This window comes from Arvicola amphibius, chromosome 11 (assembly GCF_903992535.2).
Source record: "Arvicola amphibius chromosome 11, mArvAmp1.2, whole genome shotgun sequence".
NCBI classification, from domain to species: domain Eukaryota; kingdom Metazoa; phylum Chordata; class Mammalia; order Rodentia; family Cricetidae; genus Arvicola; species Arvicola amphibius.
Window position 1 is genome coordinate 37,542,340 of NC_052057.2, and position 26,459 is coordinate 37,568,798.

The window sequence follows — 26,459 nt, forward strand, 5'->3', positions numbered from 1 at the left end:
TACCTGGCAGATGGATATATTCTTTTTGTTTGTACTTGTCTCCTATTCCTGAAGCTCAGGATATGCTGAAGCCTCTTCCCCACTAGAGATGACAAAAACTGCTCAGTGGAAGCTCTGAGTTAAGATGATTACACCGCACACAGCAAGACCAAACCAGTTTTGTAGTCATAGCACACACTGGTGAGAATAGAGAGTGAGCAACACCGGAAACTATAAATCCAAATGAGGAACGGAGGGAAGGTGAGGTCAAATACGAAATTGTACACACCAAGTTTTGAAGCTAATGAAAGTCTGGGTGGGCACTGAACACATTTTAAAGGAGGTCTGCAGAGCTCAAGGTAATACTTTGTTATTAGGCTTGGTGGAGCAGGCCTATAATCCCCACCATGAAAGAGCAAAGTTCAAGACCAGCGTGGGTGACCTGTGAGGCACTGTTTAAGATCATCTTTGCCAACTCCTTGAAGAGTTCCACTTGTAATACAGTGTGACATTGTTTATATCATTAGTCTTGGCATGTAAAATGTGAGCCGGACGGTGGTGGCATATGTCTTTAATTCTAGCACTTGGGAGACAGAAGCGGGCAGACCTTTGTGAGTTTGAGGCCAGCCTGGTCTACAGAGTGAGTTCCAGGACAGGCTCCAAAACTACACAGATAAACTCTGACTCAAAAAAAAAAAAAAACAAAAAACAAAACAAAACAAAACAAAAAAAAAAACAAAAAAGCATGTGAAATGCTAATTAAGCCTTTCAAAATGAATGTTCATGTGCCAATGAAAAAGAAAATCCTGACCACAATTCCTGTGGACTGACTCCTTAGACCACCCTCCCCTACCCCCACACAACTTCTTTCCCTGACTCATAGCTATGTCCCAGGCCCCAATTCAGGCAGACACCCCTAGGTCAACCAAAGGCCACACCTGCTAGAAGACCAGGAGGGCCGCACATGGACCTTCTCCACAATCTGTTCCCCAAAACCCAATTTTCAAGGTTGCCCCTAGCACTGCAACAGACTATCTCCCTAGGCCTCCCTCCCCTCAGCCTCCAACACCAGCAAGCATTCCCCACAAACATACCACACAAGCAGGCCAATGAAGCAGACAACACACAGCTAACACACTCTCTGAAAATCTAGAGAGGAAACAGAAACCAATAGACAAACACCTACCCAATAAAAACAAACCCAGAAATCAGTACCTAGATCTATCATCCCAAACCCAGATGCCTAGCTGCCAGTGTGAGAACACAACCAGTAATAACCAGGGCAGCGTCTCCAGAGTCCAGCTAGCCTACCATAGCAGGCTCTGAATATTCCAATATAACTGAAGCACATAAGATAAAGACCTTAAAACCATCTTTATGAAGATGATAGAGGTCCTTAAAGCAGAAACGAATAAATCTCTCAAAGAAAGCTAGGAAAACAGAAACAAATAATTGGAGGACATAAATTCCTTATAGAAAAACAAGAAACAAACACAAAACAGTTGAAAAAAAATGTTCGAGACCCAAAAAATGAAAACACAAACAACAAAGTAAACAAAAACTGAGTGAAATCTGGAAGGGGAAATTTAGGAGTGTGAACAGGAACTGTAGAAGCAGCCTGACCAACATAATATGAGAGGTCAAAGAAAGAATCTTAGGCATTGAAGATACGATGGAAGAAATGGATACATTGGTCAAAGAAAATGATAAATCTAGAAATTCCTAACACAAAGCATCCAGGAAATCTGAGACACTATGAAAACACCAAATCAAAGAACAATAGGAATAGAAAATGGAGACTCACAGCTCAAAAGTCCAGAAAATATTTTTCAACAAAATGTAGAAGAAAAATTTCCTAACCTAGAGAAAGATATGCTGATAAAAGTACAAGAAGTTTACAGAACACCAAACAGATTAGACAAGAAAAGAAAGTACCCCTTACACATAATAATCAGAATACTAAACATACAGAACAAAGAAAGAATATTAAAAGTTGCAAAGGAAAAAGACCAAGTAACATATAAAGGCAGACCTGTCAGAATTACATCTGACTTCTCAATGGAGACTCTAGGGTCAGAACGGCTTGGACAGATGAGATCAAGACAAGAGCACAGATGTCAGCCTAGATTACTATATCCAGCAAAACTGTCAATCATCATAGAGGGAGAAAATAAGATATCACATAAGGGCTGGAGAGATGGCTCAGTGGTTAAGAGCACTGGCTGTTCTTCCAGAGGTCCTGAGTTTAATTCCCAGCAACCACATGGTGGCTCACAACCATCTGTAATAAGATCTGGCGCCCTCTTCTGGCATGTGGGCTTACATGGAGGCAGAATGTTGTATACACAATAAATAAATAAATAAATAAATAAATCTTTAAAAAAAGAAGAAAAAAGATATCATATAAAAAAATAAAATCTATTAATATCACTGGACTCAATTCCACTAATAAAAAGACACAAATTAACAACATATTCAAAGGAAAAATTTCACCAAGATGAGATTTCAATTCCTAACATCTACACTCCAAACACAAGGGCACCCACTTTTAAAAAAGAAGACTACTACAGCTTAAATCACACACTGACTCTCACACATTGACAGCGGGAGACTCTCACTAACGTACAGGTCATTCAGACAAAAACAAAACAGAGAAATTGCAGGAGCTAACATATTATAAATCAAATGGATCTAACAGATATTTATAGAACATTTCATCTAAACACAAAAAAGAATGTACTTTATTCTTTGTATCTCATGGAACTTTCTCCAAAGTTGATCATATGCTTAGACAAAAGCAAGTCTCAAGAGATACAAGAAAACTGAAGTAACTCCCCACATCCTATCAGTCCAGCATGGATTAAAGCTGGACATCAACAATAACAGAAACAACACCGACCTTCTAAACTCATGGACACTCAACAGTTCTCTACTGAATAAAAAAATGGGTCAAGACAGAAATAAAGGAACTAAAGACTTCCTAAAATTCAATGAAAATGGATACACAACATACCCAAATGTATGGAGCACATGAAAAAGAAGAAAGTTCATAGCACTAAGTGCCTACATTAAAAAAAAAAAAAAAAAAGAAAAGAAAAGAAAAGATGGAGAGATCTCATTCTTGTAACTTAAAAGCACACCTGAAATCTTTAGAACCAAAATAAGTAAACACGCCCAAAAGGAGTAGATAGCAAGAAATACTCAAACTGAGGGCTGAAATCAATAAAACAGATAATACAAAGAATCAATGAAACAAAGAGTTGGTTATTTGACGAAATCTCCAAGATAGACAAACCCTTGATGGGGAAACTCTGTTAACCAATCACAGCTAATTGGGGCCTGGCGACCTGGACCCCAGTAGATGTTAGGAATTGAAATCTCATCCTGGTGAAATTTTTCCTTTGAATATGTTGTTAATTTGTGTCTTTTTATTAGTGGAATTGAGTCCAGTGATATTAATAGATTTTATTTTTTATATGATATCTTTTTCCTTCTTTTTAAAAGATTTATTTATTTGTGTATTTATTTATTTATTTATTTATTTATTTATTATGTATACAACATTCTGCCTCCATGTAAGCCCACATGCCAGAAAGAAAGACTGGGAGATCCAGGTGCAGGCTCTCTCTGCACAGGCAGGGTTGTAAGTCGGACCTACTCTTATAGTGTGAATTTCCCCTCTTTAACCATTAAAGTATAACTGTTACTCTTGAGCTATTTTTCGTACCAACCTAATTCCCATCAAACCCTTATCCAAACTCACTAAAAGATGGAGAGAAAATATCCAAACTAATAAAACCAAAAGGAGAGCAGAACAACGGACACCAAGGAAATCCAGAGAATCATAAGGACACAGTTGGAAAACCTCTATTCTAACAAATTGGAAAATCTAAACAAATGGGTAATTTTTCTCCACAGATACCACTTACCAAAGTTAAATCAAGATCAGGTAACAATGTAAATAGATATATAACCCTAGTAAAATAGAAGCAGTCATTAAAAGTCTCTCAACCAAAAAAAGGCAGGAACCAGATGGTTTCAGACAAATTCTATCAGACTTTCAAAGAAGAGCTAATGCCAATACTCCACAAATTATTCCACAAAATAAAAACAGAAAGGACACTGTCCAATTTATTTTATGAGGTCATAGTTACCAGGGTACTCAAACCACATAAAGACTCAACAAAGAAAGATAATTATAGACCAATTTAATTTACCTTATGAACACAGATGCAAAAATTCTCAATAAAATACTCGCAAACTGAATACATCAAAAGATCATCCACTACGATCAGGTAGGCTTCATCCCAGAGATGCAGGGATGGTTCAACATAGGGAAATCAGTAAATGTAATCCACCAAATAAATAAACTGAAAGAAAAAAAAATCATACAATCATCTCATTAGATTCCTAAAAAACCTCTGATAAATCCCACACTCCTTCATGATAAAAAGTCCTAGGAGATACAAGGGACATATTATAAATAAAGGCAATTCACAGCAAGCCTCTACCCAACATCAAATTAAATGGAGAAAAACTCAAAGCAATTCTACTAAAATCAGGAACAAGACATGCTTGTTCACTCTCTCCCTACCTATTCAGTATAGTATCTGAAGTTGTAGCTAGAACAATAAAACAACCAGAGGAGATAAAGGGGATACAAATTGAAAGGAAGGGGTCAAAGCACCATAATTTGTAGATGATATGATAGTATATATAAGTGACCCTAGGGGAACTCCTACATTTGGTATAAACTTTCAACAAAGTGGCTAGAAACAATATTAACTCAAGCGTATCAGTTGCCCTTCTACATACAAATGACAAATGGACTGAGAAAGAAATCAGGGAAACACAATATTGAACAATAGCCTCAAGCAATATAAAATGTCTTGGGATAACTCTAACTAAACAAATGAAAGATCTACATAACAAGAATTTCAAGTCTTTGAAGAAAGAAATCGAATATATCAGAACACAGAAAAATCTTCTATGCTCACGCATCAATAGAATTAACATAATAAAAATGGCCATCATAACAAAAGCAATCTATAGATTCAACAAAATCGTCATCAAAATTCCAACAATTCTTTACAAACTTTGACAAGACAATTCTAATTTCATGTGAGAACACAAGAAACCCAGGACAGCTGAAACAATCCTGAACAGTAAAAGAACTGTTAAGGTATCCCTGATTTCAAACTGTGCTACAGAGTTACAATAATAAAAACTGCATAGTACTGGCATAAAAACAGACACATGGATCGATGGGATTGAAGATCCAGACACAAATTCACACAAATATAGATACCTGATTTTTCATAGAGAAGCCACCAGAAATACACACTGGAAAAAAGAAATCATCTTCAACAAATGGTGCTAGTTAAACTGGATGGCTGTATGTAGAAAAATGTAAATAGATCCCTACCTATCACCCTATATAAAACTCAAGTCCAAGTGGATCAAAGACCTCAACATAAAACCAGACACACTGAACTTGATAGAAGAGAAAGTAGGAATGGTCATGAACGCATTAGCACAGGAGACAACTATCTGAACAGCAACACCAATAACACAGGTACTAAGATCAATGATTATTAAATGGAACCTCATGAAACAGAAAAGCCTCTGTAAGGCAAAAGACACTTATCAATTGGATAAAGAGGAAGTCTACCAAAAGGAAAAAGATTTTTTTATCAACTCCACATTGAGTAGAAGTTTAACATTCAAAAAATATAAAGAACTCAAGAAATTAGACATCAAAAAACCCAAATAATCCAATTAAAAATGGGGTACAGATCTAAACATAATTCTCAATAGAAGAAACTCAAATGGCTGAAAAACACTTAAAGAAAATTGAACAATATCCTTAGCCACCAGGGAAATGCAAATCAAAATTACTTTGAGATTCTAGCTTATACCTATCAGAATGGCTAAGACCAAAACCACAAATGACAGTTCATGCTAGTGGGGATGTGGAGCAACGGGAACACCCCTCCACTGCTGGTGAGAGTGCAAACTTGTACAACCACTATGGAAATCAAAATGGTGGCTCCTCAGAAAATTGGGTTTGAGCTATCTCAAGACATACACTCTTGGCATAATAGGCAGAAACTGAAAACAACATAGACATCCTTCAAATGAAGAATGAATAAAGAAAATGTGGCACATTTACACAAAAGAGCATTACTCAGCTGTTAAAAAAGTAACAACATGAAATTTGCATGCAAATGGATGCAACTATAAAAAAAAGATTGAGTGAGATAACTTAGACTCAGAAAGACAAATATGATATGTACTCATTAATAAGTAGATATTAGTTGTTAAATAATGACAATTAAGCTACAATCCACAGACCCAGAGGGATGGTTGTGTGTGTGGGGGGGGGAGGGGAATGCACAGATCTCACTGGAAATGGGAAATAGAATAAATTCTGCAGGTTGACTGGACATGGTTTGGGATAGAAGTAGGAAGGACCAGGTGAGGAGGAGTGGAGAGAGAATATGGGGAGACAGCTGGAACTGAGGAGCATTAGGGAAAATGATGAAGATGCTTAGTGCAGTGGGAACTCTGTGGAATCTATGAAGGAGACCCTAGTGAGGACTCCTCGTAATGGAGGATACAGAATCTGAACTACCAGGCAAGGTTTCCAGAGGTGAAAATGGGTTGCAATAAGTTGGGGTTGTTGGCCAAGGGCCCCATGGAGATACCTAAAGAACCCAGGCTGATATTGGACAGAAGGACGCTTTCTGATATAATTCCTCACAGTTTTAGGTGTCTCCCCAAATATTTATCCCCAGATAGACTAAAAGAAAAATATATTTCCTATGTGTTCCACTTTTCATGGTATTCTAAGTAAGTTATATCCTCAGCTGAAATGCTAACCTGTACTTCCACTTTTTATTTTAACATAAACAGTAACATTTCAAGCTATGATTCAGTGTTCTCACTGTACTTTGATCAAGCTTCAGGTAAAAATAATTTGCTTGCCAAGATAGGCACTTGCTCAAGGTTGTAATTCTCAAAAATTTCAGGTAGGGACATGAAAAAATTCCAAATGTTTCTTTCTTCTGTAACTTCATGAAGGATGTGTTCTACAAGATTTATTTAAAGACTCTAAGGAGAAATGGGTGAGCAAGCAAAACATTAATTTAAAATTTTGATGCCTAACAAATAATATTAACAAGGTGACAAAAATAGTTGGATAAGTTACTTCTCACTAATTTCTTTACAGACAGTAGGCACTTTTAATATAAAGGACAAACATATTTTAACACTAATAGTCATGGCCAAGTTCTACTACTGTGGCCTTTGTATTTCCAAGGTGTAGAGGCAGGTTCAATTATGACGTGATAGACATCTCACAATGATCACAGCACAAAAACCAAGTTTTCAAAGCATTGAGCTATCATTTTTTTTTCATACTTTAACTCCATGTTTTAGTTTTATTTACCAGAGAAGATTGTAACTGAAATACTTTCTAATCCATCTTTTAAATGTTGCTTTTACAGAAGTGTCATGGGAAAAAAAAAGGATGGCATTAAGAGGTTAAAGGGCCTATTATAAGAAACACTGAAAACTCAGGTTCTCTCACCCCAAACACAGTGCTTCTTGGGTGCTCTGTGTTCATTCTGCGTCATTTTAAAAAGGGAATATAAATTACTATCCTAATGCCCTTTTCGGTTGTCCTAAGTGTCCTTCAACAAATGAATGGATAATGAACATACAGCAAATGAAATACAATATAGCTATAAAGGAAAATGCAATCATGAAATCTGTAGGTAAATGGATGGACCTAGAAAATATTCTGCATGCTAAAGACAAATGCCACATAATTTTTCTCACTTGTGGTTCCTAGATCCAAATTTTCAAAGAACATCGAGTAACCACAGATATCAGGAAATTCTAAAGGAACAAAGATTGGTAGAAATAAGGGCTTGAAAGAGCAGGATACAGGTGATATAAAGAGACAGAAACACACAAAGGGAACAGAAGTCTGTGGAGGCCAAAAAAGGCTGGACCATTTCCACCTCGTCTGATGGTCAGAGTTTGGAGACTGACAAGCACAGTTCAAAGTCCTAACTCAGGAGGTGATTCTCTGGTTCTTTTGAAATTAAAATAGCTCAATGCCACCCTGACAGGTGGTCAAGATATGCAAATGTACTTCTGCTTCTTCTTTTGTAACTATGAGGACACCTAGGGAAGGGAAGGGTAGTGGTCTTCAGCATAATGTGTTCTAGAGCAGCTTTGCTACCTAGACAACAAAATGCTAATGATGCTCAGAGTGATAAAGTCACTGACTGTGTGAGTTATCCTTTTGTATCATGTTGATAAAGTCTTTTGTTACCTTCTCTCCCATTTACGTTGGGTATAAAAGCTGTGGGAAAATAAACGTGGGCAAATTTCAGGATTTCAGTCATGGGAATGTCCTCTTCATACTTTCTATGGTTTCTGTCCTGCTATTTTTATGTGTCTTGATATTCTTTACTTATATTTCTTCAATTTCCACGCCCCTACCCTTCTAAATAAGAAGAAGTATTTTTGTCAAGGATGGTCCCCGACAGAAGTCAAATAACACTAGGGTTGTTTGATAAACATTTAACGAATCAAATAACTTTTACATGTACCTAAAATTATGCAAAATGCATTTAAGTGTATGTGTGTGTGTGTTTCCATCTATAGCTTAAATGAAGTTGTGCCACTTTGGAAGAATGACAATGACCCCAACAATACCACAGACTTACAAAAACCCCAGTATCATTCATGAGAGACCTCCTCTTCAGTGGTCATAGTTCAAATGACACCTCTAAAACAATACAGGGCCTTTGGATAACCTCTCAGGCTGGAGGTAAGCACCTATTGCTGAAGAGAACACACACTTAGGAAAGAGGACAAGGATTAGAACTCTAACATGAAAGTCTCCTATCTGTGGTATAGCCTCCAGTGTACCAGAAAGTACTATATCAGCAGCCAAGGGAGGGCAGTAATTAACAGTACTACCCAGTTGTGATAACTATGAAACATTATAATGACCAGCAGGGCAAGACATCCACTAAGGTACAACAGAAACACTCACCTGGTGGTGGTAACCACCAGCTGTCTTTAATCCTACTCAACAGGAAGGAAATAATGCCTGGTACTAGAAATACAGTCAACTTCCCAGGGCTGGTGAGGTAATGGATCTTAGAAGAGAATTTACTACTACCACTTTGATCAGTATAATTCCTTAACTAGATTTAAATTTTATCCTTATACCCACAATTAAGTGTAGCTATCAAACCTTGTCCAAGATTTTCTCTCCACAGCAAATGGAAATTGTTATGTTAAATCAGGAGCGCAGCCCCTGGAATCCATCTCAGCCCTCTGGCCTCGGAGTTGTATTGGTCTGGACTCCAAATCCCAGCATGCCAGTCTGGACCACTCCCACAGGGTATTTAAGTGGGCTCCCAGAGGAGGAACACATGGTCCCGGGTTTGCATTTTCTCCCTGCTTTTCTGTCTCCCCTGTCAAGCTCTTGGTCACCCAAGAGTGCCGCTACTTAATAAAACATGGGCATTTAATTTGGTTTAATCTGACCTAATTGGATTTCTTTGTGCTGGTGGAGCGGCTCATGTTAGGATTTTTTCCTAACATAAGGGAGGTCCCTGGAGATAACCTCAACTGGACACCATGCAAAGATCAACAGATTGTGGGAGCCCAGCCACAACAGAGACACCTGCAGCACAGCTCATGCATCTTTGGCTCAGGGAACATCATGGAAGCATTTAAGAATGATGAGTACTGGTGTCTATTCTGGGCTGGGAATGAACACAGACCACTTTCTGGGAAAGATGATATGGGGGTGAAGATTCAAAATCAGAGTTCCATAAAGTTGCAATGTCTCTAAATATTCCTGTGTTTCTCACCCAATTAAAAAAAATCTAGCCATATGTAGATTAGGGTGGTGGTACACATCATTAAAAAAGTTACAGAATAACATCAGCAATCAAGACACTCATGCACAGTGAAGAAAGCAATGAGGACGGCTTTAAAATTAAGGCCAGCAGAAGTTTCAACCTTTAATGTGCTCATGTGAGTGAAAGGTATCTTCTGAAGGCAGCAAGACAGCTTATTAGAGGAGAAGCAATGAAGGTGGTTATCAAGCCTCCAGAGAACATGAAGAGTGCTGGGGTAGGGATGCTATTAGAGTGTCACACACTTATTACAGATTTGTAGAGAAAGCATCTTTGGGTACTAGAGAAGGTGACAAGGCCTTTTTAACTTAAGGAATGTCTGAGTCAGTAAACAACACACTGTGTATATATAGTGAACTTTAGCTCTAGTTACAAAAGTCATAAGCATTATTAGCATGGTTCCAGCAAGAATCAAATAAATAACAATGTGTCATATCAGCACATGAAGTAAACTGAAGCCTAGTAGTTAGAGCATGTTTTTATATCTTCTGGATGCTGTTTCTCTTTTGCTTCTTGGCTATTAAGGCTGCTTCCCCCCTCTTTTGCTCAGGGAGGAAACAAAGAATTCTGGTATAAGGCCTTCTAATGTGGGCACAGTAATTAAAGGAAAATGAGTTATTCTTTATACGCATGTTTAAAGGCCACTGTAGTTCATGAATGTAGTCCTAGCTCCTAGAAGACTAAGATAGAAGGACCATGTATTTGATTGAGTCTAACCTCAGATAATGAGACCCCTGTATCCCAACCCCAAAAAGAAGTCTGTAAGAGGTGATGCCACTAAAAACTTCTCAATTCTCCTTTAGGTTTCAGTAAGTAGAGGATAAAATTACTTCCATTAAATATCAGTACCTTTTTTTCTTACTCGCTATTATTATTTAAGAGAGAGAGAGAGAGAGAGAGAGACAGAGACAGAGAGACAGAGAGAGAGACTGGCCTCAAACTCACTATGTACCTAGCTAGTATTGAATTCATGTTCTTCCTGCCTCCTTCTCTTGAATGCTAGGATCATAGGTATGCACCATCACACTTGGCTTGACCTTGTTATCTTAAAACAGGGCATTGCTAGAATTTCTGTAGAAAATTTCCCCAACATTAGCTCTGACATTATTACAAAAAGTAAGCAATATACAATATAAAAATCAAATACTGGATAGAAAACATTAAATGTAAGCAATAATAATTATTAAAGAGGTCATAAATTCAAGGTGGAAGCTGGAGGATTTAGAGGGGAGAGAGGGATAAAAATGATATAAATACTTCCCTAGGAAATTTGAAAAAAGTAGTAATAAAGATTCAAATTAAAAACAAAACCATGAGCCGGGCGGTGGTGGCGTACGCCTTTAATCCCAGCACTGGCAGAGGCAGGCGGATCTCTGTGAGTTCGAGGCCAGCCTGGTCTACAAGAGCTAGTTCCAGGACAGGCTCCAAAGCCACAAAGAAACACTGTCTCGAAAAAAAAACCAAAACAAACAAACAAACAAACAAACAAACAAAAAACCATGAGAATTTTTATCAGTTCTCAGGGAGGATTTCATTCAATACAAAGAAGCTAAAGTACAGAGTGTTAAGAGTTAACCAGGTCTGTCTCAAAAACAGAACAAAAAAGTTAACCAGGTCTTAACAGCTACGAATCAGTAGCACCTAAGAGTGCCAGGAGGCGCCCCCCCCCCCCATGTACTTAAAATACTCTTTCTGTTGCAGACCAGAACAGTTATCCTTCATTTTAAGACATGATTGTTCTTGTGCAGGATGTGATCTACACACAAAGCATCACATTTGCCTAATATAGGACCCAGAGACTTGGGTAAGTAGAAATGCTTGCTCTATACAGCAGCATAATGTTAGTTAGAGGAAGAAGAGGGAGGTATGAAGGTTTACTTCTCAGGTAATAGTTCTTTGGGGAAAAATCAGTTTCCTTGATATTAAAAGCTATAAATTATCACACTTATAAATGAAGGCAAAAACTATGAAGTAATTACAATGATTCTAAAGTTAATTTCCCCTTTGCGAAAGGCCAGATAATAAAGGACAGATAATAATGTACAGACTAAGATAGAATCTGTACATTAAACATTACTGATAAAGAACTGGAATATGAAATAGAAAGCCTAAAACTAAACAAGAAAAAAATCAGATTAAAAAAACAGGCAAAATCTCTGAAGTGACACCTTACCCATGAAGACACACAGCTGGGAAGCAGGCAAATACCAAGATGCTCCACAGCGTATGTCACTAGAAAGTCACAGCCAGCAACCCCACAGCACTACTCGGACACAAGCCACCACAGCAGTAAAGTTGGCAAGAGTGGGAACAAAGCAGCAATCACTGCTGCTGAAAATGAAAAATGGTGCAGGAATTTTGGAAGACAGTTTATCAGGAAACAACTGCCCTACTCCATCATACAACCCAAGGACTCCTTAGAGTCAAAACTGTAAATTCAAGAACAGGCCCATACACAAGTATTTAGGGCAACTTTATCTTCCTGTGTCTAAACATGGAAGCAACCAAGCTGTCCTTCAATATGTCACTGGATAGTCAAACTGGCATAGCTAGCTAGCGGAATGATACACACAGAAAACATTCAAGTGCAAGCTACTAAGTGAAAAGACTCTAATGATGACATGATACAAACGACGTCACAGACAGGCTCGCTCTCTGTTTCTTCAAGACTGGGTTTCTCTGTGTAGCTCTGGTTGTCCTGGAACTCACTCTTGACCAGGCTGGCCTCGAACTCACAAAGATCCTCCTGTCTCTGCCTGAGTGCTGAGATTAAAGGCGTGAGCAACCACTGCCCAGCCAAAGCCACAGACATTTAAAGCCATAAATTAAACCAAAACTGTTGTCCGGGATTGGGGCAGGTGGAAGGAGGATGAATACACCTAATGCAGGATTCTCAGGGTAGCAAAGCTGTTCTACATGGTACAGTTATGGTGGACACATAATATACCTGTCAACACCCAAAGGATCTACAACAACAATAATGCTTACCTAAACTGTAATAAATGTAGCATACGGACTAAAAAACTTAAAACCATCATAAGCCTAACAACACATGACATACACAAGACAGCAAAAAAACAAATGCTTAAGCAAATGCTAGAGGAAGACCATGTCTCTGTGGAGGGCAGATCATAGCAGGTATGCCTCTATCATGCCGTTTTGAGTCAGCACAGTGCCTGGAGCATGATGATTTGAGTTTTGCATTTTGGAACTGTTTGCACATCTGGGGGATGTTTTTCCAAATTGCAGACACTAAAGGCTGCCTATCATTGCCAAGGTGACTTCCGCAGCAGGAATTTAATTTCTCATGTATCTTGGGGCTGAAACATTCAGATCAAGTATGAGCATGATTAACTTCTGGTCAGGCCTCTCGTCTGGCTTGTAGAGAGCTACTTACTATGTTCTTCCAATTGTTGCTTTGACGTCCCTTATGGCTTTATTTAACTTGGTACCTTTCTATAGCTCTATTTTTAAAAACAGTTAAGAAGGGAGAAGGGCTTCAGTATGAATTCTGTGAGGGTTCAATTCAGCCAATAGGGAATTCTTAGGAGCAATTACCATTAGGAAGAAAAAAGGTAAGAAAGCACCATAATTAGGCACTGATTCCTCTTTTTCCTCACTCTGTGGCTTTCTCTGTGAAGTACTACAAAAACATTCTTTCACTTTACCCTGCTTTTGTGTGTCTATAATATGAATATAAACTGTAAGGACATATATCTTTATATATGAAGAAGAAAACCTATGGTTGATTATTCTGGGTGATTAGCTTATGGACAGTTGACACACAGAGCTGTATTTAGACAAATCATTACAGACAGATTAGATTTCACTAAATGTACAGATTTCTCCACACCTACGGTTACGTTGCAGCTCATTATTAGAATAATAAAAACAGTTCAAGATACTACAGATATCAGTGCATGGATCACAGTGAAGCTTTTAGTTAATTTTATATGTAAACAAGAAACCTTTGTTCTGTTTTCTTAAAAAAAAAAAAGAAAGAAAGACACCGATTTTTAATTTTCTTAGGACTGGATCAGACTGGGCCTTATGCGTGGCACAGAAGTGCCCTATCACCACATCCCTGTATCCCTGTGTGCAGTACCCGTGGCTCCTTTCAAGTGAGTGAGTGAGACTATGTGAAGGGGTGACTTTTGCTACAACTGAAAGAATACCTTGTGCAAATGTTAAAAGGGTGACAACTTTTGCATTCTGAAAACACTTCATTCATGAGGACTTCCCATGACAGCAAAGCACCATGTGCATTGAATCTACTGGTCTAGTTAACACATAGAAATTTTTGTAAACATAAACAATCTTGGAAATATCCAAGGCTCCCCTAACATTTTAGAAGGATATCCATTCTGTGTTAAAGAACATCAGAAAAAATATAAACAAATAACAACAAAAAACATAAAAGCTCTGTAAACAGAAACAAACTGTTTTCCTTTCTTAGCTCAAGACAAAATTACATTACAGAGTAAGCAGACTAAAACTCCAAACACCACTGTAAGAGTTTTAGAGCACTCTGATGGGATCAAACATGAGAACCTGCTCAACATACAACGGACATGTGACAACTCTGTTCGCCTGAACACAGGGTCGGTCCCCTCTCAAGGAGAATGTTGTCACTGATGCTTATTTTCCAAACAACTATTTTTGTAGAATCAGAAATGCTCAGTTATAGAAAGTTACTAGTTTTAATAAATTTCTTAACTTAGAAAGACTTACATAAAAAGAGAACAAAATTAAGCTCCAAGTCAGGAAAATGGGATTCCTGAAAATATACTGAAAGAGGGATATTTAATAGTTTGTAAAGAAACATTAACTTTTGCTTTAAAGATATAAAATATCACATATTTTTAACAAGGAAAGACTAAACTGAGAATCAAAAGTACTGATAAGACAGTTGAAATAAACACTACATTCAACTATGAAATATAAGCTTAGTGACTTAAAACTGAAAACAATACATGTAAAATAATTATGAATATTTAAAAATTCTAAGATAAAATAGAAAAAGCTTAGGCTAAATTGCAAATGTTTAATATTACACAGATCAAATGTGATTTGCTGATTAGAAAAGCATTATTCCTGGAACACTTGCCCTATTCTAACAAAGAAGAGCAGGTCTACAAGAACTGTGCTATTGAATCCGACAAGAGCTCTGTGGGCAGAGTTGGTATCTGGTTCTACAATGTCCTCATTCCATAATCTAAGTACTTACACATCATGCAATTTCATGTAGTAAAAAAAAAAAACGCGCTTAACACAAGGATCAGTTTTCATATAAATGAGGATATGCTTTTCATATAAAAAGATTAGAAATATAACTGGAAATTAGCTTCTCATCACCTCAAAAAACCAAATAAAAAGAACTGATCATACAACGACTTGAGTGACAGAGCTAACATACTTTATTACATTTCATAAAAAAGAAATCACAGGGTCTCATAAGTTGAAAAAAATTCCTAAATTATATAATTCCTCTGAAGATGGAGAAGCAAGTACACATTAAGTGTACTTCAAGAATTTTGAAGACCTAGCCTGAAGAAATAAAAATTTGGCACAAAATAAACAAGGGTGAGTATTAAAAAGCTAAGTCATTATCACCACAAGTTTAATCCTCCACAGATACAGGTTTACCTTGAATTCAAGCCTTGAGGTAGGTCCTAATTTGTGGCTGGGATAGGCTTTCCTACAGTGGGGTTTCTATATCTGATTATAAAATACTGTTTTAAGCTTGCTGCTTATTCACCACCGACTTCCTTTCTGACTACTGCTTCCTGAAAGATGACAGCAATGTTAAACACCTGCCAAGTAGCCCACAGTACAGGTGCAGCAGCACAAAGTGTTCTGGCAGGTGACTTGCTGTGGTGTAAACAATCACACATCTAGAACAGCCCCAGGAAAGTTCATGTTTACTTTTCAGATTAAGTAAAAACTGAGGTGTGGAAATACAAAAAAGTGACTGTGAACTGGCCGTATGTTACAATATATTAAGTTTAAAAAACGAAGTTATAATGAACAATATCATAGCCTTCGTTTACTTCCTAACTAAGAGACTGCAAGAAAAAAGTTGGCTGATATGTACTTCTATTTATATTATTTATTACAGTATCTTCTAAACCATAGCTATGAACCTGATCAGGTACTGAAGGATACTGAAGAGAAGAACCAAAGAACTCAGGACACAAAATGAACAAAACCACATTGTGCCATTCAAAAAAGGAACTGAGACCTAGGCAAGTGAGAGAGCCACTTCTCTTTATTGTAGAAGTGTGTAAGTGTCCTGAGGAGACCGTCATTGAAATAGGGTGCAGAACACTGTCTGTTAAGGTTCTCACTCCTCTGCCATGATGGGGATCTATAAATCACACAAGAAGTATTTAGAGCATCGGTTTCCAAAAGCATCTTAAGCATGGCCATGTCAAACATCCTTCAAACTTCTACTGGATTCCTATACAAGAATGATAATCCGTAATAATCATGGAATCATATTTTTAACACTGATCAAATAGACCACATCCTACTCCCCTTATTAAAATATGAGAAGACAGTCTAAGAAGAGAGAAATGATTTAGTTAAAAAACTCATACTATAGCTAACAGCTAAGATGGGTCTTAATTTTTACCAAGTTTGATCACTTAACATGTAGATCATGAAGTGTAAGAGAAGTGTGAGAAGAGGGTGAGCTGGCTGAAAGTCATTCTGACATATATACCTCTTGAGGAGGGAAGCTCTGTTAACCAATCACCTTTAAGAAGTGGATCCTATTTAAGATGTGGCTACCTGGAGCCCATGAAGAAAAACTGGGACCAGGTGCGAGCTCTCTCTCAGGGAGATTCCCGCCGAACACAGCGGGACTCGGACTTCCCATTCTTGTGGCATGAGTTTCCATTATAACAATTAAAAATATAATTGTTTATCTTTAAGCTGGCTTGGTTATTTCCCGAATCGAGCTAGCTTCTACAACCTCTGGTATGCAAATATACTGAAAAGCTGCCTTCCTGCTCTGAAGGATGCTTCTGTAATTCATTTACATCAAGGCTGCAAATGAAATCTTTGCCATAGAAGTTATACTCAAAGTTTATGTTCTATACACATGTTCTATAATTAGCTGGTAATTCATGGCAGTATTGTGAATACATGGCAGGTTTGAGGTGGTAATACAGTTATGATTTCTTTACCTCTAAGGTCAAAGAAGGCAAATCTTATAGCCAGAGTATAGTTTATCTATATAAACTATACCTGAAATATAAAATATAAATTGGTCTTCTCAATGAACACTTACCATTCTATCCTAGGTAGTGTGCTCAGGAATACGAGTGACAAAAGTAAACAGGACAAAAGGTACAGCGATTTCTCCACTCATTTCTTACACAATGGTGTCAGATAAGAGGTGAAAATAATTGAAATACCCTAAATGTACTAAGTGATAGATAAGCTTTGTTTTTCAAAGAAACTCAACAACAATAACAAAAACCAAACAACACCTTCAAAACAAAGCAAAACAAACAAACAAAACCCCATATTTACATAAAGATGCTTGGCCAGCTAGCTACTTATGCCACTAGTCTAACAATAACATACATCTGGTAACAATCTCACATTTTCCCAAGGACCTCCACAAGACAGACTACAAGTTCCCTTCTAAGCCTGACCTACTTTTTCTGCCTCATCTTCTATTCCTTGCATATAATTCTTCCATTTATGTTCAACCTAGACTGTTGGCCACTAAAAGCAAATGTGCTTGTGAGTTCCCCTTCTTTACTCCTGTGGCACTCACTGTGCACATCATGGGATCTGGCAACATAAACATGTCAGTACAGAATTTAGTTTTTACATTCCTTTTTCTCTAAATTGTAAATATTATTCATAATGCTTGGGAAATTAAATGAATTAAAACCCTTAGATTCTCAACTTCAAATGGGTCGTACATTTTTGGGGGTAAAGATTAAAAAAGGTAAAGACAATTATTATGAAGAGAAATATAAATTCATTTAGTACATAGTAAACCCATTTCATATATGTTTAGTTTGTTAAATTGCTATCACAACAATAGGCAAAACTTCATCAACTGTTTGGAGAGGCCAAAGGTGAACCAAACAGCTACAGAGATTCTACTGTTGAGGTCGAGGAATCAAGAGGTCATGAGTCTTTCAAAGGGAAGGCAAGATCTAATTTTGGTTGTGTTTGTTTAGCTCTAGCTCTTTTAAAAAGATTTATTTATTTTATGTGCAATGATGTTCTGCCTGTGTGTGTGTCTATATGAGGGTTCAGATCCCCTTGAACTGAAGTTACAGACAGTTCTAAGCTGCTGTGTGGGTACTGAGACTTGAACCTGGGTCCTCTGGAAGAAGAGTTAGTGAGTGCTCTTAACAGCTGAGCCATCTCTTCAGACTGCTTACATGGAGTCAGGATACTGAGATAACATGTGAGAAAAGATCAAACTAGAGTGCTATTTTAGTGAGCACTGAAGCCAACCAGTAGTTTTGGTTGGAAAATGATGTAAGAATCATCTATGCAAGAGGTACAGACCTAACTTCTAACTCCCCAGAGAGTCCAGGGGAGATGAGGTACAGCTCATATAAGGATGTGAACAATGAGCTAAGAGTAAAAACGTCAAACAGAAACAGGAGTACAGCAGCTTAGAGAAAAGACTACTCTAGAGTAGGTGCTCTGAAGACATAATGCCTTTAGCAGACTAAGCAAGGAAAGAACACTGAATTTTGGTGTTAGGCTTTAGGATAAAAAGCTCCAGGAAGAGCAGAGAGGATTAAGGGAGATCTCAAATGTGAACGGAAGGCTAATTGGTTATGGCAGTGATCTTCACAGGGCTCCTTCCTAGGGCTAGGAGAAGATTCTTAGAGGGCTGAGGGATGCTGCAGTGATGTGTTTTGCAATGGGCTCTGAAATCAGCCGTTTTTTACTAGCACAAATGGAGAACCTGAGACACAAAAAGGCTTTCCTGTCCTGACACTCAATTCTTCTTTCAATCTAAGATGTGCTGTTAGGCAAACTGATCAGATGAACAGTGAATGCATACCAGATTCTCAGACGTGGGTTCTGACTTAGTGTGCTAAGCAATGCTACTACAGGAGACTTTGGACAGGGTAAGAAAAGACATTCCTACTTGACAGTTAACTGTTTCTATTCTCACTCAATGGTAATGGTGCTAAAAGGAACAATAGTGAGACAAAAGTAACTCAAGGCACTTCTTTTGGCAGCTACCACAGCTCAACCAAAGTTAACAGAACCTTCTTGAATTAATGAGGCCCACTGAGGCTCCATTCATGTCAAGTAGGTATGGAAACTTCAAGAACCCTTATTAGACCACAGGGGTCATAAACTACAAAACAGGTTTTTAGATAAGACATATCATTTAAATATTGAAACAAAGATAAAAGGCTTGTTTTTTAAGAAGTGAAAGCTTTAAAAACCAAGAGTGAATGATACAATAATTATTCTGGTTTTAGAAAAGTTTAACTATTGTGTCAACACAAAATATATTACCACTTCATAACAACATCATGTGACATTTTAGTGGGAGACAGAGGCAGAATTATTATGCCCTGGAGCTAGCCTGGGCTACATAATAAGTTCCTGGCCACGCCAAAAAAAGCTATATAGCAAGATCATGTCTCAAAATACAAAACCTAATAGCAAATAAGCAAATGAATAAATAATCAAAACTAAAGGTGGAAGCATGGTTTGTGGCTTCTATCAAGTGCTCATCATTTTTTTTTTTTTTTTTGACCATCAATCAAGCTGAAAAACCTTGTGAAGTCATTCTAACTTGGGGAACTATTTTTACAAATGTCCCTTACGGAGATAACCACTGAAAAGAAGGTGACTCCAAATGTAAATAAGAATTCAACCCAAATGCCACAGAACTCCATGGCTATTGGCCTGCACTAGCACTTTCTCCAAAACAGAGGAAATCATCACTTATCAAAACCAGCAAGGAGATCAGCACTAGTTTACATGTCAAGAGGTAAAAGGTTTCCAAAACTAGCAGGAGTAACTTCATAAAGGATGACTGACTGTTAAAAAAACAACTGTAAACAAAATCAAAGCAAAAGAAAATAGCTCCCCCACCACCGGAGGGAAAAAAAGATTTTCTTCCTTCCAAGATTCATTTCCATCTGCTTAAGGCAACATTAGCCAGGGGGCAGCCAGAAGACAAATAACACCCTCTAGAGGAACTCAGCAGCTAGAGAGGGAGTCCCAGACAGCCTCCACGCCATTTCCTTCTGCTAGCAGTTTTCAACCTTTAACATAGTTCCTCATGTGGTGACCCTCAACCATAAAATTACTTTCATTCATTTTTATAACTGTACTTTTGCTACTGCTATGAACTATAATGTAAATATCTGTGTTTTCCAATGGTCTTAGGGGACCCCTGTGAAAGGGTCTATTAACCCCCAAAGGTTGAGAACTGGTCTGCTACCACTTCCTCTAGGATACTACTAGGGTTTATAATAGACGTCATTTTTAAAAGAAATTTTTTTTTGTTGTTGGTTTTATTGTTTGTTTGTTTGTTTTTTGCTTTTCAGTTTTTCAAGATAGGGTTTCTCTATGTAGCAGTTGTAGTAGAGTTGTCCTGGAACTAGCTCCTGTAGACCAGGCTGGCTTGGAACAAACATCCGCCTGCCTCTGCCTCCCGAGGGTTGGGATTAAAGGCATGTGCCACCACTGCCCAACATAGACATCATTTGGTAAGTCCGCTCCAGGAGAGAACATGGAGTGTCTCAGGAATTACAGGGTCTGCTTCATGAAAAGGCTTTCATGGAAAGACACTGATTGGGCAAATGAAGACACTCATTTAAAAGCAACCTTACCCAATCCCAGTCATTAAAAGAGAATCATCTATACTTCAATCACAGCTATACTGTTTTAATTAGACATGAAAAGAAGAATACATTAACAACAGCTAAATATTTTCAAAAATGCAATGTGTCAGGAATTTACTCATCTCTACCCTTCATGTGGCTGACAATTGTAAATACAATCAATCTTATGTAAGTTCAAATTTCATTGGGCAGCTCCTGTTGACAAGTGGAAGCCTGTTTTTCCCAACTGTAAGTTAAACCTTTTCTTTTCCCTCCCACTTGAGCAAGCATCTGTAAACATGTCCTTCTGTACTGAAGGACATGGCCTTACCCTAGGGAGAAAATCAATCACAACAGAATTCACAAAATACTGTCTGCAGTATTAGATGACTGGGGTTATCATCTTAAATTCATTTTACTATAAAAAAAAAATCAAACCTAATTTTGGCCTTCAAACACTGTAGCACTGTTGTCATTCTGATAAAAAGACAGACAAAAAAAAGAGAGAGAAAGAGAAAGATGAGATCTTACATTTTGATCTAAATTTAAGTTTTGACTGTTAAATTTCCTGTTATCAGTCTTAAAACTTAGAAATATGTCTGTGAAATTAACTATTTAACCAACCAACCAACCAACCAACCAACCAACCAACCAACCAGACAGATGGGTATGTGTTCTACCTTCCCATCCCACCAAATACCCCATTGTGGAAGAAGCCAGTCTCTTCTGTTTTTGTTTTCTACTAAAGTATGAATATCACGAATTAGTTCAACATGAAAGGCACATTAACACCCTGTTAACTACTTTTCCACTTTGCTCAAATGAGGGATTTATACTTTCTTCTCCTTGTTTTTTCTTATAACTTGACATGTTATATACTCAATGTCAGAAAATGCTGGAGTATTCCGCTATATTAAATATAAGCTCACGCTGACCTTATGACCAAAGAGATGATCATAAAGACCGTTGTTTCAAATGGGACTAGGTCAGTGCACTCCAACTGCCTCCTAAGCTACTTGCCACAGCTCCCAAGACAAAGTGGAGAGTAGATGCGGTAGCTGTTATGGATGCATGAGACACTAAAGACAGCTCTATGGAAACTTGGCTGATTATATGTGCTTATCACATATGATTTTATGAAGTTGGATGACAACAGCAGATAAAACAAGGTATAGGGCCCCTACCTACTAGCAACAAACAATTAAAATATATATTTTTTAATTTAATATATTAAATTACCAGTAGAATCCACTTTAGTATTTTGAAGCTAATTCTCTGCTGCAGTATACGGCATATATACTTTTCAATATATATATGTGTGTGTATGTGACACTGACACACACACTGACACACACACTGACAGACACACACACACACACACACAGAGTTTGGAGATGTGGTTCAGTGGTAAAGTCCTTGCCTGGCATGCAAGGGTGCTTGGTTCAAGTCCCAGTAATGGGGGGGGGGGGTGTTAAATGAAGAAAAGTTACACAATTACTTCATGGAATTTTATTTTGTAACAAAAATAGACTAATAGGAAGATTTTCTAAAGAAAGGAAAAATGCTTATCTTCCATATATAAAAGTGTTTTTAGAGGTCCTGCAGTTACTGATGAGAGTTCTTTAAGAGCCAGGTGGTGGTGGCGCACGCCTTTAATCCCAGCCCTTGGGAGGCAGAGGCAGATGGATCTCCAAGTTCGAGGCCAACCTGGTCTACATGAGCTAGTTCCAGGACAGGCTCCAAAGCTAAAGAGAAACCCTGTCTCGAAAAACCAAAAAAAAAAAAAAAAGTTCTTTAAGATTAAGAGCAGATGGTCTCTTTCACTATTTTTTTTGAAATAATCTTTGCAATAAAAATTAGATCTCAATAGTTAAAACTGTCCACAATGATAAAAAATAATAATATTACCTCTCTGCGAAGTCCTTTATGTTTATGATATCCTATATCCACAAAATATAGCTGAAAAATCTATTCTACTCTAATTTGTAATTTAACAAAAGGAACCAAAATTCAGTAAAGTGTATGTTATCTGAGAAGCTAGAAAATAGAGACAGGAAGCCTAATGGAGTCAGCTATTTCCAGTACAATGTTCCTCCCACTGTGCTATGTGGTATACTGAAAAAATGTAGTTTGAAAAATCCTCAGAGCCATATAACAATGAGATTTCAACAGAGGTCAAGTGTAATGTGACTCAGTGGTTTCTTGTTTTAAGATTTGATGGTTCATAGTAATTCAAAACAGGTGTTATTAGCAAGTAGCATCTCTTTATGAAACTACTTCCACACTCAGTTATTTCTTTTTGGGGTATGTGGGGCGTGGGTGTGTGCTTAGGGATTGAATCCAGGAACCCTTTGCATGCTAAGCATGTATTCTACCTCTGAGCTACACATGCATTTTAGGGAATGATCTTACCTCTGCTCCTGAATAAGTGTCAGTCTGGAGAACTAGTTCATCCAGGTCAACCTCGTTACTGATTGGCATCGAGTGGAACTGCAGGTTCAGTATTTCCCTTCTTGTTGCTGCATCTGGCAAGGGCACGTAAATGATCCTGTCAATTCTTCCAGGCCGCATCAAAGCCTATACAGACGAAACAGCAAGGCTCAGAACTGACATTCCATATCAAAGGCAGGTAGAGAAAAGAGTACCTAGTTTTTCAGAAATAGACACATAACTATTATCCTCAATTAAACAAATAAGACACATACTAGCCACTCTATAATTTCAAGATATAAACAGTGTCTAGTTGATTTCTGGGGATAGGAAAACCATAGTTCTGGGAAACTTTCTATACAACTGCCAGGATAAGTAGAAAATGATAACAATTAAGGAAATGTATGCATGACTTGTAATTTTATATGAAAAAACCCCACATTTTTAAAAACTTCCTTCAATAACTCTTAAAAATACATATTAAGCTATTTGCTGTTTCAGAGAGTCCTAAAAATAGAACAGCTATGATAAAATAGGCCCAGAGATTAATTTAGTCAGCTGAACATTTTTTAGCGTTTTATTGGTGGCTAATGCCTCCAATATATTATGCCAGACTAATGAACATAGGAAGCTTACTGAGCATGTGTTACTGGCCAGAAAGCTTTGGTATTAGAAAAAATAACAAATGTGTAAAGTATACATGTGAAAAGCTAATGTAGTAACAATTACACATACAAATACCTATGAATAAGAACCAATAAAGATGTTTTAAATGAATGGATTTTATGGTATATGGCTTATCTCAATAAAGAAACTTAAATAGATGTACTTTTTTTTTTTTTTAAGGGAGTGGGGTAGATAGGACAATCAGAAAAGTCTTGCTGAGAAGGCAATTATACAGATACCCAAAGCAGCCACACAAAGAGATGTGGGAAGACCATTTAAGGTAAAGAGCACATCAAGTACAAAGGGAAACAAGTGGCACATGGTGGGAAAGAAAGAAACCCAACAGACCCAAAGCACAGTGAATAAAGAAAGCAAGAAGTGAAGTCAGAGGCACACAAACACTGTAAAAAATATTCTACTGCTTGAGCTTGGAAGTAAAAGCAATGAAGTGATAAAATTTACATCAAAAGTATTCTTGTGAAATAATATTTAAAAAAGACTAGTATGTCATAATCAGAGATCTAGAAAATTTGGCACAAAAAAAATCTGTAGGACTAAGGGCCTCAAAGTTTTCCAAAATAAACAAGCAAAACACATTCACAGTCAAGAAGCTCTAAGAGGGCTTAGTCTCCGGGGCTGGAGAGATGCTCAGAGGTTAAGAGCATTGCCTACTCTTCCAAAGGTCCTGAGTTCAATTCCCAGCAACCACATGGTGGTTCACAGCCATCTGTAATGGGTCTGGTGCCCTCTTCTGGCCTGCAGGCATACACACAGACAGAATACTGTATACATAATAAATAAATAAATACTTTAAAAAAAAAAAGAAGCTGTTTCAGTCAAACTGCTAACATCAAACTCAAGAGCATCACAGGTGTAGAAAGTGACACTGGACTCACTACTCATCAGAACACTGTCAAGAATGGAGTTGTTTGATGGGAATTCTGAGTACTTGTGAGAAAATTCAAGAAAACAAGTATTATGACCTCAGTTTCTAAAAAACACCGAATTGTTCTTCGAATGGGCTTTCATGCTCCTCCCATGTGTAGTGGATAGGAGGGAGTTTATTTCAGCTGCTATTCAATACGCCTTTATGGAAAAACATGTTTTTGCCACATGCGGTTCATCCTTGTGAGTGTGTATACTTTACTCAGGTGATTCTTTGTAACTGGCAGAGTATAAACTGTCTGATGTTCTGAATAAAGTTGGCTATTGGCTGAGACTTTAGGCCCTGGTTCATACCGCCATTAGAGTGGTAAACAACTAGTGACTTTCCAACCCAATACACAGGCAGTAACATTTTTAAAAGTGCTAAAACGGCAACAAAAAAATCTACCACAAAATCCTATTCCTAACAAAAATAGCCTTCAATAATGGACAAACAAGAGTCTTTTCAGATAAAAACAACAATAACAACAACAACGAAGATCAAAGAAGATCTGTGTCACAGAAATGGCCAAGAACCTTTCAGATTGAAGGCAAATGGTACAAAACCTTCAGCAAGAAAAGCACCATGAAATAAACACTTCAAAAAGGGGGAAGGCCTCCTTCCCCTTTCAAAACCATTATATTAAACTTACTGCTGGTATAATCAGAAATAATAGTTTTAAAGCTGGTCGTCTGGCGAATGCCAGTCAGTCTTCCAACAATGGGAGCCAAGGTAGCATGCAAAAGTTCAAGACCCATCTAGACTACAGAAGAAGTTCAAAACTAGCCAGGATAACTTAGGAAGCCCCATGTTAAGAGGAATGAAAGTGAGCTTGAATGCCCGTAACAAAACAACAACAAACCAAATCCAAAAAATAAAAATTAAAATTATACAACCATTTCAGAACACAGAAAGAGACATACTCATTAAATTGTTTTATAAGGTTAGGCTATCAACTTCAAACTTGGCAAAGAATGAAAATTACAGTAAAATGGCATTCATAAATATAGACTCCCAAATCTTCAAAATACTGGCAAACAGAATCTGATTTACAAAATGGATAAATAATCAAAACTAAGAGTTATCTCTGGAAAGGCTAGGTTGTTAGCATTTAAAATTTAATCAGAGTACTTCACTGCATTGATTAAAAAAGTAGAAACGCTACAGTCATTTTGATATGTGCAGAAAAAGCACTTGACAATCAATTCAAGACCTGCTCATGATGCTAAACTCTCCAGAAACGAAGAGCAGAAAGGATCTTCTTCAGTATGATAAAAGGTATTTTCTTACTGAACACTTGTAGCCAGCAACATACTTAAACACTAAAATAATGAATGCTATCTACCATCTCTTATACTGGAGATTCTAAATAAACAGTAAGAAAGAAAGAGTGAATATATAGACCATGTAAAGTGATAAAGGACATTTAAAAAATCTTCAGAGGATGTATTTATATGAAAATTCTTTTAAAAATCATAAAACTATACAAACAACACACAGTAAAAGTTTAGTGTTTTTTAGAAAAATTAATTGGTGCTACATAATAAACAGCAAAAGATCTCTTACTTGAAATACATTATAAAACTCAAACATAACCTAGAAATAAAAATAAGCAAAGACTTCTTTACTGAAAAAACATAACACTCTTGGGAGAAATTTAAAAAGATCTAAATA

The 26,459-nt window shown here is 37.3% G+C and overlaps 1 protein-coding gene across 1 annotated transcript in view; it reads right to left on the bottom strand.

Moving 5' to 3' along the window:
- Nucleotides 1-26,459, bottom strand: part of Spata5 (spermatogenesis associated 5) — a 167,845-nt gene that overhangs the window by 31,902 nt on the left and 109,484 nt on the right. The window contains 1 exon segment of the mRNA XM_042055936.1: nt 23,177-23,341. Coding sequence (XP_041911870.1) covers nt 23,177-23,341 — 165 coding nt within the window.